Source organism: Sprattus sprattus (assembly GCF_963457725.1).
Source record: "Sprattus sprattus genome assembly, chromosome: 8".
In the NCBI taxonomy this organism is placed as follows: Eukaryota; Metazoa; Chordata; class Actinopteri; order Clupeiformes; family Clupeidae; genus Sprattus; species Sprattus sprattus.
In genome coordinates, this window is record NC_137927.1 from 29156288 (window position 1) to 29170950 (window position 14663).

The 14663-nt window shown below is 44.9% G+C and overlaps 2 protein-coding genes across 2 annotated transcripts in view; one reads left to right on the forward strand and one right to left on the reverse strand.

Annotated features, from left to right (window-relative positions):
* Window positions 1–48: 48 nt before the first annotated feature.
* On the reverse strand, window positions 49–3497 carry gnpda2 (glucosamine-6-phosphate deaminase 2). The gene is made up of 7 exons (XM_080843390.1): window positions 3426–3497; window positions 2939–3067; window positions 2718–2819; window positions 2091–2273; window positions 1537–1721; window positions 1130–1304; window positions 49–691 (listed from the first exon to the last, which is right to left on the reverse strand). Exons 2-7 carry the CDS (start codon window positions 3060–3062, stop codon window positions 627–629), a joined length of 834 nt encoding a protein of 277 aa, XP_080699516.1. The 5' UTR covers window positions 3063–3067; window positions 3426–3497; the 3' UTR covers window positions 49–626.
* A 1219-nt stretch (window positions 3498–4716) lies between these two features.
* Window positions 4717–14663, forward strand: part of frmpd1b (FERM and PDZ domain containing 1b) — a gene marked incomplete at its 3' end in the record, with an annotated part of 28764 nt that continues 18817 nt past the window's right edge. Inside the window, exons 1-2 of the mRNA XM_080843566.1 lie at window positions 4717–4845; window positions 11002–11142. The remainder of the gene's footprint in view (window positions 4846–11001; window positions 11143–14663) is intronic.

Genomic DNA, 14663 nt, shown 5'->3' on the forward strand with positions numbered 1-14663 from the left:
CCTCCAGATCAGTGGCTCTACATCATGTTGAAGGACTTAACGACAAGCATCAGTGGCCCCTTGGCAAGAGCAAGGTGAATAATTCACTTCAAGTCACAGTACGAGATAAGGAATGTTCGCTAACTCTTCAAGAGAAAGAATAGAAGTAACAGAATGTGTAAGTGTTGGGCCATACAAGACCTGTACAAATGAGGGCGAACTGTACATGAAGAGTGCCCGTAGGGCAGCGGTGCAGCTCAATAAGATGTGGACCTCTTTAAACCCAGATGAGGATGCTGAGGGGAACCAGAGTAAGGCTGCTTTCCCAGAATTGCTGTCCCAACAGCTCTATCAGACCAGACACTGGTGTGTCGCTGAATGTTACAGCATTGGCCAAACGTGCAAACCCTAATGAACTCACCATGACTTACAGTATTGATAAGAGATTAAATGCAGTATGACACAAAGACCAACCACGGCCTTAGCAAAGGATCAGTATCTTTGCATCAAAGCACAGATGTAGTAGGTAGATGTTGCAGTCAGGTTAGTCACATGACCATTTTACACAACTTGCCACCGGATTGTGCGAGCTTCAGTAACAGTCCTGGAATATTGCTCCCTAGGAGACTAAGGTAACGTCTCCCGCTTCAGTCTTTGTAGTCCTTGATGCTGTGTACGGGATCCACCAGCTGGTTATGGACATGCATCAGGCCTGTGGGAGAGAGGAGACGAGGGAGGGGGACGTGAGGGAAGACAGACAAGGAATTCTGTGCCCTAAGGACATCGTTCCCCTCTTTATTGGGCGTTCCCTTCACACTCGCGGAGACGGGAATGACAACAACATGCATATGACTCTCGCAAACAACTCGACTAAATCCTTGTGCTCCACGAATTGGCTGTTTATGGCTGAACATATCAGGTCTTGTTTTGTCTGAGACAATTCTGGCATTCACATAATTCAACAAAAGCTGTATTCATGAAGGGTGTTGTGTTTCAGGATTTATGGCAGGGTAAATTATAACCATAGACAAGTAAGCAAGTATACAGTGTATCTCAACAACACTTACACTACACTACACTATACACAACAGTTAGAGACTGGACACTGGTAAAAAAAACCTTTAGGTCCTATTTGGTGAAACAGTGTTACCTTTGAAGTACTTCACAGTCTTGACCCTGAGTTCCAGAGTGGCGTCCTCGTCGCACACAAAGATGGTGTGGGGGTGCTGTTGGAAGGCGGACACCGTCCACATGTGGTTGACCCCCTCCTCGATGGCCTTGTACAAGGCGAAGGCTTTGTGCGCTCCTGTGATTAGGATCATCACCTAAGAGCCAACGGGAAGCAAGAGGATAGAGTTAGACACCACTTACAGGCTGAGCTTTAGATCACGTCTAAGAAAACATTTTCCATATTTGTGTATGAAACTGGTGGGTCTGGTATGACCAAAACGGTATGCCTAGTCATGTTATTTTTAAACTTTTACAGATTAAGCATTTTATTCCACCGCCTTCCATTTCCTTGAAATCTTGAAACTGTTGGAATCCATGTTGTTTTACCTCTCTGGCGTCCATCACTGTTCCAACACCGACTGTGAGGGTCATTGTGGGGACCTTGGATAGGTCATTCCCAAAGAACCTGGCGTTAGCCACAATAGTGTCCTTTGCCAGGGTTTTCACTCTTGTTCTGGACACCAGGCTGGACCCAGGCTCGTTGAAGGCGATGTGTCCATCGGGACCAATACCTGGGGAGAGGGCAAAGGTCAGGGGGTGTGCATGTATTTGTACTTCATCCTTCTAGCCATGTCAGCAAAGGTAAAAACAAAATGGTTGAAAATAGGAGATCTGTAGTCTGATCTTCCCATTCTGCTCCTACACCTACAATTATTGTTACTGTGTCTAGTCAAAATACAATGCTACACAGCAAATCAGTCTGGATAACAAATAACATCATGTAGGTGTTGGTGTTAAAGGGTAAATATGACTTGATTTACAAAAATGATTATTTCAAAAAATGATTTAACATTACCTCCATGATTCTTACTGTACCTTTACACTGAACTTTCTTCCATTACTCCCTCTTACAGGACTGTGTTGGATTTGATTTTGCTTACCCCCCACAAACAGGTCGATGCCACCAGCATCCTTTATCTTCATCTCAAAGGCGTTGCACTCTTCTTGGTTGTCGGGGGCGTTCCCGTCCAGGATGTGGGCGTTCTGGGGCTCGATGTCGATGAACTTGAAGAAGTTGTTCCACATGTAGGAGTGGTAACTCTCTGGGTGGTCCCTTGGAAGACCTAGGGGGTGGGGGTGGGGGTGGGGGGGGCAGGTTCATCTTATGTCTCTTTCATAAAAAAGGAGGCTATGAAGGCTACCTTCATACTGATCAATGAGAGAATCAATGGATTGCTCCACACGAGAGATGGACTTGGAGATGTACAACTGGCACTTAGTGAGTGATAGAGCCTAAAACTGCCGATTCAGCATTAACAACAAAGGCAAAGATTAGACTGCATGAAGAAAAACTGGTCTACATATTTGCTAGTCTTAGAAATGTGAACAAAAGGATGAATTTCCCCACATCCAATGACTCCAAAGAAATGAGTTTCAGGTATTTCAAAGTGCCTGAGCAGTCTAGACGCTCCTGAGAAGAGACACTATCATGCTCTTCACTTTCTCGTGTGGACAAATCAAATTGACGTTAATGTGTATGGCTATTTTTAATTTTAGACAGGACTTACCAACATATTCGTCCATGTTAAATGTTTTCACATACTTAAAAGAAAGATCTCCACTGTTGTGGTATTCAATCAGTTTCTTGTAGCATCCAAGTGGAGTGCTCCCTAGAGGTGGGGGTTAAACACGGACATCATTAAATCTATATGCTATTACAATGTTAAAAACAAGACATGGTGGCACTAGATTACGTTGAATTTGTAAATATGGTAATACAAAGACATACCAGTGGGAAGGCCCAAAGTGAAGTATCTGTCTGCAGTCGGTTTGAACTCGACTATTTTGTTCCTGATATATTTGGCAGCCCACTCGCTGGCCTGGTCATAAGCATCTAGAATCACAAGTCTCATGTTTGCTGCAAAGGAAATAAAGAGTTTCCAAGCGATTAAAGAAAAGCTCTCATTAGAATCTGAGGAAAAAATGCCCCTCGAGCCAGTGACACAATGCTGAAAAAATTCTTTGAGACAGACATACTTCTAAGTAGACTGAGGATACAGACAGCCTGGCAGAGTGACAGTAACATTCAATAACTGTAGTAGCCAGTACATAGAAAATACATAATCGTATCCTATTATTACTATTTCGCCAATACTGATTTACACTAAGTTAGCTTAAGTTAATGTTGTTTGATACACGAATCTGTTATGACGATCATACCTCATGGTCTGTCACTTATGAAACAGAAAATATGGATTGAATTATAAACTACTTACGGAATACAAAATTACAGCATCAATATTAAGGAATGTATCAGAAACAGTGGGGTGTTTGCTTGAAAGCTGCGCAGTAGAGAGTTTATGGAGGACTGTGATAAAACAACAACGTTGGTGAGTTAGCTAGTTCACATCCGGGTAGTGCAAAAATCGTTGTCAAAGTAAAAGTCCATTCATATTTTCATAAAATTCTCACTTCTAGGCATATTTAATGAGCCTGTTAAAAAAAATTGAGAAATATTAGAAAAAGAAAAATATGTCAAAATATCTCGCAATTAAAGTGGCTTCCAGTCCCAATCTGTCAACATTTTAATGTATTTATTTATCAGTTTATTTGTTGCTCACATTATTAGGAGTAATAAGAGGGCTGATTAAATATACTATTAAATATACTAAGCTCTTATACATTCTAGTGTCTGACCATGTTTCACCTCATAACCTCTGTAAAGATTCCCAGGACAAGATTATTGTGACATACATATTGGTGGGCAGGAAGTGTCAGTTATGTTCTTCACAGATTATGTTATGAAACTGTTCAGTGTGTGTAACTTTTAATGAAGACGTTTGAGGAATTCATTGAGTTTGTGATTGTGACAGCAGGATGATTATACCAAGAAAGACGTTTAATTTGAAATATATTTCACTAGCTCAAGGCTTTTGGGGTGATTATCTACGACTAATGCTGCTTTTTTGACGAATTCTGTAAATCACGTGACTGGCATCCGGTCATGTGTTTTGAAACCATAAAAAATCGGAAATATCAGCTTTTTCATGTATGGTGGCCCACAACATTCAAACCACACGAACTGAAATGAGTGGGAAACAGCACGTTAACCTCAGAAATACTGAGATGACTAGCCTACACATCCTGCTGGTTAAGGCTATGTTGTGGGTTTGCCGCAGGCTCACAGATGACACATATATCTCAACAACGAATAAGCATTTTTATATTACTTAAAAACACACACAAAATCATAACAAAGAAATGTCTAATTCACCATTATTTGACAACTGTTTACTATAACCGTATATTTTTCTTTCTTCTTATTATTATTATTGTGTTATAATTATTATTTTCGTCGCTGTCTCCTCAATTAAACTGACCTTGCGAGGAGGACCCTAGGGCAGACTGTCTGAGGCAGAGAGAACAATGCTGTGAGAGGCAGCAGTGGAGAGAAGGGACGAGCAGAAGGAGGCAAGGGAGGGGGTGGGGTAGATGTTCTAACCAGGGATTAAGCGGTCGAGAGCGGTCCTCGCTCACTGACAGCATCCAGCCCAAACACTCACCCATACGCACGCCCCGTCCCGCACGGATCTCGGAGAACTGTATCAAGCGTTTGCAACTTTTTCTATTCTTCTTCATCGTCAACGGACCACATCGGTTCACACCCCCCTTCGAGATCCCTTACTGAACCACGAGGTGAGTTAGTTTTACGTTTCTATTCACATTACGTGTTATAGGGCCTCCTTGTCAATGAATGGTAGGTGACAGGCCGACTGCATACTGCTTTGCACCTTGCATCGCATACAGAATATGTGGGTCATGGAGCAGTGCCTAAGCAGCATGTTTTTTTCTTTTATCATGAGGATGGTTCCGACTGCATTGATGCGTAACCTATGCAGCCTGGTTCCTGTCGATGACATGGCGAGGAAGAGATCTAAATCGGATTAAGATTAAAGGAGAAAACAACAAAAGATTGACCATTTTTCCTTTGTTTACCGGCTAATCTAGCACGGCTTCATCCATTTCTTAAATCTCCTGGCAATATTGCGATGTTTAATTAATAGGCCAATTTTGTTCTTATTTGTTTTTAATAGAATGCTATTATCACACAGCCTATTTATAAATGGGGAAAAGCATGAATGTAAGGGCATGCCTTAGGTAATAGCTACATTGGCTATATATTTATAATTTAATTATTCAGTTAATGTGAATCATTTTAGAAGGGTTATGTGTATGTCAAATTCACACCAACGTAAAATCATAAACGTTCTGCTGGCTAGCGAATTTTATTTTCACTAGCCGGCCATTACTAATCTAGTCGATCTGAGCTAACATACATGCCACGCGAAGCCCATGCTCGCGCCTCCGGGGAAGCTGTTCAGGCAGTGAGGCGTTGTGCCGTAGTATGATGTGCCTTATTCTACAGTGTAGAATCTTCACTATGTTCTCTTATACACCGCCTATCATCAGATTGGAAATCAAGAATTGAATTTGAAGTTGAGTTAGCCTAGTCAAGACCAACCGAATGATATCGTTTTTTTCCGTTATAGAGTAGTAAAACGTCTTAATGAACAAGGCACTGTGTTATGTGGGGTGGGCGAGGTCTGATTCAGACTACCCTCCGCCAAGAGAGGCAGTAGCCTAAAGCTTGTCACATTCTTTTTAGTTGATCACATCCCAAAGCAAGAGCGAAAACAGCTAATGTTGTGAATATGTTCATTGATTGTGGCAGCATTCATTCTCACAGAACAAACTAGTTTTGATACAATATTAACAATCGTTCTCTCTCTCTCGCACACACACATAAACACACGTGTACACACACATACACACGTGTACATTCACATGCGCACCTACCGTTTCAGAATATGCCATGTTAATGACCCTGATCAATGTGTTTGTGTGTGAGTGACTGTGTGCATACACGTTTGTAAGGATGTGTGTGCTTATGCATGCGTCTGAATGTGTGTGTGTGTGTGTGTGTGTGTATGTGTGTATGAATGCGTCTGTGTGTGTGTGTGTGTGTGTGTGTGTGTGTGTGTATGTGTGTATGCATGCGTCTGTGTGTGTGTGTGTGTGTGTGTGTGTTTGCTGTAGGCTCTGTGCAATGACTCAGAAGTGAATGAGGAACATGTGATGAAGCTGTTGCTCTAAGCGCTTCTGCAGTGAGAGGAGAAGCAGTCAGGCAACACTTGCACATCAGGAATAACTGGCATCTCTACCAACACTCTTTTCCCACAGCACTGCTGTGCTCTGAGCTGACGTGCGTGCTGAGCCTGTCCCGGACCCAATGGCTACTTGCTGTAATCAATTATATTTATTTTCGGGCCAGGGAGTTAACCCACTGTGAACTGGGTCTGTTCATCCAGCTTTTCATCGGTTTGGGCCACAGGGAGACCGGATAGAGCTACACACACACACACACACACACACACACACACACACACACACACACACACTCATCGATTGAGTAGATTTGGGGAGTTTTTGCAGAGCTGCTCAGGATATAGCTTATCAGAATATCTGTGTCATCCTGATGGGATAGTTATAGAAATTCAATTAAGCCATTTTTTGGTTTTCATCTCCTCTCTTTTTTTTGCCTTTGTCTCTTTTTTCTTGCTGTCTGCCAGAGCATTGCTCAGTGACCTCCATCAAACTGCCACCCCGTTCAAAAGGACAACAAATCTACTTATTAGTGTTCATTCAACTGTACAAGTGTGTGGCATAACATGTCATCCTGTTGATTGGTATCTAAAATATGTTATGGGTCATTCTCTATACCTGGACAAAGATGGCATCACAATGTAATCTAAAAAACAACAACATAGAAACCCAACAGAGGCAGCATTGGAGAATGGCACATATTCTTTTGGTAGGCTTCAGTCTCACATCTCCCCAGGACATATGTAACACTTCCGTTCAATATCTGAAAAAATCTAAACCAGCACAAATACATTTAATTAACAAATAGGCACAAGCACTGCACTGCACTGCATGTGGTGTATTTCACTTCTGTTAAGATGAGGTGCCAACCGCACTGATGTGACCCTATGTGACCCTCTGCGTCAGTGCGGACGGCAAAAAAGAAATGAAATGGATTTGCCAGACGATTAATCTCTAAGTGGTTGAAAGATTTAAAGGTACACTGGGAACCCGACGTCTGTGGTCATTGTTGCTGGGAGAACTGCATTGAAAGGCGCGCAGAAGGTTCCATCTGTATTGCACTAATGGACTGGACTGACAAGCGGAAAGTGACTGCAGATTTAATTAGAAGTGAAGAGGAAACGCAAAGTCACAGACATAAAAAAACAACAGCAGCCAGCTGTTGCTTTGGTTAAAGATGAGGGGGGGGGGGGGGGGACTGAAATAAATATATTATAATAATCCCTCTCATCATGCAAGAGGATTGTGTGTGTTTTGCCCAGTGCAATTATGTAACTGAGTTTTTGTAAAATTGAGTAATATTTAGTATTTTTGCTTGGAAAAGCCTTTTTTTTTCAAAGACTGAATACTCTTCTTCAGCCTTGTTGTATAAACAGATGTAGCGCTTTAAAAAGTCCAGCGCATGTGTGACCTTCGATGATTGGATCAAAGGAGCGATGCTCAAACCGGGCCCTGGGGAAGCCTCGTTATAAACAAGTTTGTTTTTGTCCCTCTTTTACGGTCAGAGGATACTCTCATTAAGTCGGCCCTTCGTCAGTGAAGTGAAAAGAACACAAACTGTAACGCTCCGTGTCCCCAAGAGAAGGGAACATTCACGTGTCTCATGCCAGGCCCTAATCAGAGCCATTTAATCGAGAACAACAAACACTGTCATTTGGCTGGCCTGAGTTAAAGCTTTTGATCATCACCGCAGTGTGAATGGGAGATGCTTAAGTTGGGGGAGTGGGCTGTCTTGCCCGGGATGCCCTGCATGTCACCTGGGCAGGTCTCGGGGTAATTGTCTGTGGCCTCTTCTGACTGTCTCACCAGACCGGGGCTGTTTAGCACGTCAAGACCTGGCCAGCTTTGACACTCAAAGGTTTAATTAGATTTGGGCACAGAGCACTCTGAATAGCTGCCAAAGAGCTTTCTACAAAGAGAACAGACGTTAGCTTCGATTCCGTGCAGTCTCTCAATCCCACAAAATACACAGAGAGAGCATGTTTGTGTGTGTGTGTGCGTGTGTGATTTGGTTTATGTGTGTGAAGATAATTAAACAAAGAAGATAGACATTTTGTGTGATGTGATTAAAAGAGCGTACATTGGTAGGCTGTAGCAGTCAGTGTGGTTGTTTGTGTGAGTGTGTTTTGTGCGTGCGTGCCAGCCAATATGCAACAGAGAGGAAAGGAGAATATAAGTGCGTTTGAAGATTAACACAGAGAAAGAGTTTCTGGGAAGATGACCTAAGACTGTGTCAGATTGTGTGCTGACTTTCAAACCAGGGCTCGCAGATTTAAGGAGAAGAAAAACAACAGTCCCGGGTGACTGTCCTGGTTTCAGATAACCTCGACAGACGGTTGAGTTTCTTTTTTTGCCTTTATCTGACTCCTCTTGTGACCGGTACTTTGGCCCCTCCGTCGAATCACTCCAGCCAGATTTGCACCAAGACAATTTAGGAGTCACACAGATCTAGATTATCATTAATCCAATTCAGAGCTAGATTAGATCGGCTCACTTCCATAGACAGATAGTGGCAAACCTCTGGACTCAAACAGAGACCCATCAGGAACTACTCATGTGGTGTGGCTTTGAAAAGAATTGATTGCATCATGCTTAAGAAAATCCCCCTGGTGTTCGACTCCCAGGGATGTTGAAATGATAATCACCACCGAAAGGAAGAGAAGAAACTTCCACTCCGTCCACTTCTGTTGGATGAGTTTATCTAATCGGGTTAGAGCCATGCCACAGTACAGTTGCCCTGGCCTGCTGCACACTCATGCTTTGATTAGTCATGTCTTCCCTTCTTGTGTTTGTTTTATCTTCCTCCTTTGTTTTTCTTCATTTCTCTCTCTTTCTCTTCTCATCCCTCACTTCCTCCCCATCCTCTACAGGCTTATTACTTCCCACCCAGTGAGGATTTGTTTTTTTTTCTTCTTTTTTTTTTTGTTTTTCTCCACATCCTCCGCTTTTGACCCCCTTTAACTGGCCCCCTCCCTTTCTCTTCTTCTTCTCCTCTTCCCTTTTTTGCACCCAGCTCTCTTTTCGCTGTGCCCGTGGTTTTTCAGCTCACCACACTCTGCCCCCCTCTCCACTGCCTCTGGTTACCATGCCGCATTCACTCTTTCACATTCTCTCTCTTTCTTTCTCTCTTCCTCTTTCTCCCTTTATCTCTCTTTCTCTATCTTTCTCTCTCACACACGCATTCACTTTTTCACATTCTCTCTTTTTATCTCTTCCTCTTTCTCCCTTTATCTCTCTTTCTCTGTCTCTCTCACACACACATTCTCTCTTTCTTTCTCTGTCTCTTTTACCTTTCTTTGTCTTTCACACCTCCTCTCTTCTTCTATCTTTTTCTTTCTATCTCTCTTTCTTTCTTTCTGTTTTTCTTGACTTATCAATCCTCACGACACCATACCATCTTGTCCTCTTCCTCTTGCCACCCTCTCTCCCTCCATCTGTCTCTTCATCTCTTTCTCACTCCATCTCTCCCTCCATCTCTCTCTTCATCTCTCTCTCTCCGCCCGTGTGTGCCCATGGCAGCGCGTGGCACGAGGCGGATTCCAGGAGCGTCGTCTCTGCATTATCTGAATTCATAATTCATACGACCTGCAGTCTGTAGCAGCCAGGGTCTGCCTGGAGAGAAAGAAACTGCACGGAGGGTGGGAAAGAGAACAAGGCCCCAGGGATAGGGTCTGTGGGGTGGGGTGGGGGGATTAGAAAGGAGGCCAGGGCCTGGAGAGGAGCCCTAGTACTAGGGCCTCTGCCCCAGCCAGGAAGAGAGGGGTGCGCATAGCACAGACAAAAATGTGCAGAAAATCTTTCATGTGGCATTAAAAATAAAGCAATAATCTAATAAAGGCGGACGATGAACAGGGATTAGTCTGTAGCTGCACGCCTTCTGTAGAATCAGGGTGGTTTAAAGTTAGGTAATCCTGACCAGTGTTACATCTAAAGCAGTTTACCTCTGCAGCGCTGCACCTTGCGTGTTAGTGTTACATCTGAAGCAGTTTATCTGTGAGGCTCTGCACTGTGCCTGTGCGTCCCTGCGGTGTGTGTGTGTGTGTGTGTGTGTGTGTGTGTATGTGTGTGTGTGTGTCCTGGAGAAGGCTGTGGTGAAGAGTGGTGGTGGTAGGGTGGGTGGGTGGGTGGTGAAAGCACGGAGACCCAGATTCACAGATGAAAGGGCTACTGCAAATTTAATTACAAGCGGAGCTGGAGTACCTCGTCTACAGAAGAGCTGCCAGTCCAACACATCCCGTCACAAGCACACACACACACACACACACAAACACACACACACACACACACACACACACACACACACACACACACACACACACACACACACACACACACACACACACACACACAAACACACACACACACACAAGCCCTGCCCAGATTAGAGGACTGCACAGGGAAAGCCCCTCACTGCTGCAGGGAGAGCTTTTTATGGGTGTATGAAAATGGACCAATGACATTTGAGCTTCAAGCCAAATTCATTAGTTATGCCGGCTTGGAAATTGTGTGTTCATACTTACAATGCAGTATTTAAACGTTCATTTTCCTGGCTTCATCAAAGTCAAATTGAGGTATCAAACTGAATCGTTTTGTGAAGAGCCCAGAGTTCTATACAGCTCTTTTCCTGTAATGAATTGTAGGATGTGGGTGTGGATCTAATGTGAATGTGATATCTCTCCTGTCTGGAAGGGTCAAGTCCTGATTGGTCCTGATGTTTGTGAGGACCCGCCTTCTCCTGGCCTCAACCAATCCCCACTTTGAAGATGTGATGTCCAGCCAAACACGGCATCTTTTATGTTCGGAGGCCAATAGAGTTCAAGCGACACCCAGGTGAGTGCAAACAACGTGTCAAGTCTCTTGTAGAGGGTCTAGCACTAACCTTCTCTTCACAGCTAAACCCTGTAAGACCATTAAGGCATTTTAAATGATCTCCTCTCTTGGCTTGAGTTCCTCCTGAAGCATGATTCTGCCTTGTCATTCCGGTCCTTGACCGAGAACGCTGCTTTGCTTTGATGTTCCACACTCTTGACACCCTGAACATTCTTGAGCATGCTGTGGGTGGACAGTGTGTGAACATTATCAAGCGTCCTTGGCATTACACGCTTATATTACTCGGCGCCGGGGGGGGGGGGGGGGGTGTGGTTCCGTCGCCGTAGCCCCCTCTGTTCTGCACTGGTCTGACTCAGCGCTGAGGCTCTGCTGCTGTTGTAACGAGGGAAGTTAAAAAAGGCTGCAAGCATGCAGATGTTTCTCGTTAAAAGCGCTGGCTCAGACGGAGAGCGAGATTCGCATTTTTTTTTTACGCTGACAGCGTGGCGGTATTTTGGAAAATGAGCTCTCGGGGGGGGCCTTTGTTCCTGCTGGAGAGAGTGGAAGTAAGAGTGGAGAGGAAGAGTGTGTGTGTGTGTGTGTGTGTGTGTGTGTGTGTGTGTGTGTGTGTGTGTGTGTGTGTGTGTGTGTTTATGTGTGTGTGTGGTAGACAGAGAGTGATGGAGTGGTTGAGAGTTAGTGTTAGTGTGTGTGTGTGTGTGTGTGTGTGTGTGTGTGTGTGTGTGTGTGTGTGTGTGTGTGTATGAGAGAGAGAAAGAGAGACGGAGGAAGAGAGGGAGAGAGAGAGAGAGGGTGTGAGTGGTTTAGTGTGTGTGCACCGGTCTCAGTTTGCACTGTTCTCACTTGTGTGAGAGTGTGTGTATGTGTGTGAGAGTGTGTGTGTGTATGTGTGTGTATGCATGTGTGTGTCTTGTGCATCGTTCTCAGTAAAAGTGCAGGAGCTCAGCACCAGGTGGAGACTCATGTATTTATGGATGAAGAGGTCTGTGGCTGTAACTTTAGAAAAAAGGCATCTCTGACGACTTAATGATTCTGCAAGGACAGTAGTGGCGGTCACAAAGCAATGCACACACACAGACACCCACACACACACACACACACACACACACACACACAAACACACACACACACACACACACACACACACACACACACAAATATATAGACATGCACATGCACAAACACACAGCTACACACACACACACACACACACACACACACACACACACACACACACACACACACGCACACACGCACACACATACACACACAAACAAGCACGCAAACAAACAAACACACTCACATTATATTACACTTTACTACACGCCCCATAACAAACATTGAATACAGTAGACTATGAACTATGATTACTATGGACTATAGTGGACTATAACTGGACTATTACTATAATAATATGGACTATGACTATGATTGGTGCATCTCTTTGAACAACCGGCTATGTTTTCCGAGTAGACTCTTCTGTCGGAAGCACAGTAGCTTCACTCTGAGTCCGGAGTGTGAGTTGACAGCAGCTGGCCTGTGCCGGACTGCCCTCATCCGGATCAGTCTGGATCAGTGAGGGTGATGGACTGACACCCTGCCGCACTCGGGCCAGGGGGTGTTGGGGGGGAAGGGTAATCCTCTTACCCCAGACTCCCGACCCAGCAGCTCTTCTCCTCCAGTATCCGGCTCCTGCAGCAGCCTGAGGAGCAGGGGTCTCTAACTGGGACTGAAGCTGCTGCGACTGGACGGATGACTCTGGTTCTGTTACCTGGTTCTAGGGATGCAACGATACCAGTACCAGTATCGGGTATCGGGCTGATACTGTGCTCATACTCGTACTCACACTGATGCCACTTCATGGCGACATTATGTTAAACTCAATACTCAATACTCAATACTCAATACTCAATACTCAATTCTCAATGAGAAAGGTGTTGTCATTTTCTGCCGCCCTATCAGGTTTTGAACAGAAACAGCTGGTAGCCGGATTTTATGACTGTCTGCCATTTGTTGCTGCACTATTAGACTTGCCTGCCAGATACAGTTGGGTAGGAGAAGTTGATAGAACATTGGCATAGGCAAATTATTAAGCGCTTGTATCAGTGTTCGGTATCAGCAGGTACACAAATGTTTTCACACTCGTAGTGGGTCTGAAAAAAGTGGCATACCTTTTAGCTGCCGCTGTGACCAGCGCATACACCCGGAAGGCTCAAACTGGTGCCAATGGATGGGAGCCCAGTGTGTGTGAGTCGGAGTCTAGTGTGTGTGAGTCGGAATCTAGGGTGTGCGAGACGAAGCCCAGTGTGTGAGAGATGGAGTTCAGTGTGTGTGAGACAGAGTCTAGTGTGTGTGAGATGGAGTTCAGTGTGTGTGAGTCGGAGTCTAGTGTGTGTGAGTCGGAATCTAGGGTGTGCGAGATGAAGCCCAGTGTGTGAGAGATGGAGTTCAGTGTGTGTGAGACAGAGTCTAGTGTGTGAGAGATGGAGTTCAGTGTGTGTGAGACAGAGTCTAGTGTGTGTGAGATGGAGTTCAGTGTGTGTGAGTCGGAGTCTAGTGTGTGTGAGTCGGAATCTAGGGTGTGCGAGATGAAGCCCAGTGTGTGAGAGATGGAGTTCAGTGTGTGTGAGACAGAGTCTAGTGTGTGAGAGATGGAGTTCAGTGTGTGTGAGACAGAGTCTAGTGTGTGTGAGATGGAGTTCAGTGTGTGTGAGTCGGAGTCTAGTGTGTGTGAGTCGGAATATAGGGTGTGCGAGACGAAGCCCAGTGTGTGAGAGATGGAGTTCAGTGTGTGTGTGACGGAGTTCAATGTGTGTGAGACGGAGTCTAGTGTGTGTGTGACGGAGTTCAATGTGTGTGTGAGACGAAGCCCAGTGTGTGTGTGACGGAGTTCAATGTGTGTGAGACGGAGCCCAGTGTGTGAGATGGAGTTCAGTGTGTGTGAGATGGAGTTCAGTGTGTGTGAGACGGAGTCTAGTGAGTCTGAGATGGAGTTTAATGTGTGTGAGACAGAACCCAGTGTGTGTGAGACGGAGTCTAATGTTTGTGAAACGGAGTCTAGTGTGTGTGAGATTGAGTTCAGTGTGTGAGACGTAGTCTAGTGTGTGTGACTTGGAGTCTAGTGTGTGTGAGACGGAGTCTAGTGTGTCTGAGAAGGACTTTAATGTGTGTGAGACAGAACCCAGTGTGTGTGAGACGGAGTCTAATGTGTGTGAAACGGAGTCTAGTGTGTGTGAGATGGAGTCTAGTGTGTTTGAGACGGGGCTTGGCTGCTTCAGCCTAATAGCTTTCTGAAACGAGCGTGCAGGGCTTGGGCCGGTTTTTAATAGAGGTGTGCCCTGAGTGTGTCTTTAATCGACCCGCCGTCTGAAGACCTGAGTGCAGCCGCTGGTATTCCTGCTGCTCCCAGCGTACGGCTGTGTTCTAGGTGTGAGTGCAGACCCAGCGTACGGCTGTGTTCTAGGTGTGAGTGCAGACCCAGCGTACGGCTGTGCTCTAGGTGTGAGTGCAGACCCAGCGTA

Bases quoted from the DNA above. Each gene is read 5' to 3' on its own strand.
- gnpda2 (XM_080843390.1), bottom strand. From the start codon at position 3,062: ATGAGACTTGTGATTCTAGATGCTTATGACCAGGCCAGCGAGTGGGCT. The intron at 2,820-2,938 runs GTATGTCTTTGT...CCCCACCTCTAG, and splicing joins CACTTTGGGCCTTCCCACTG to GGAGCACTCCACTTGGATGC. The intron at 1,305-1,536 runs GTAAAACAACAT...GTTGGCTCTTAG, and splicing joins CAGTGATGGACGCCAGAGAG to GTGATGATCCTAATCACAGG.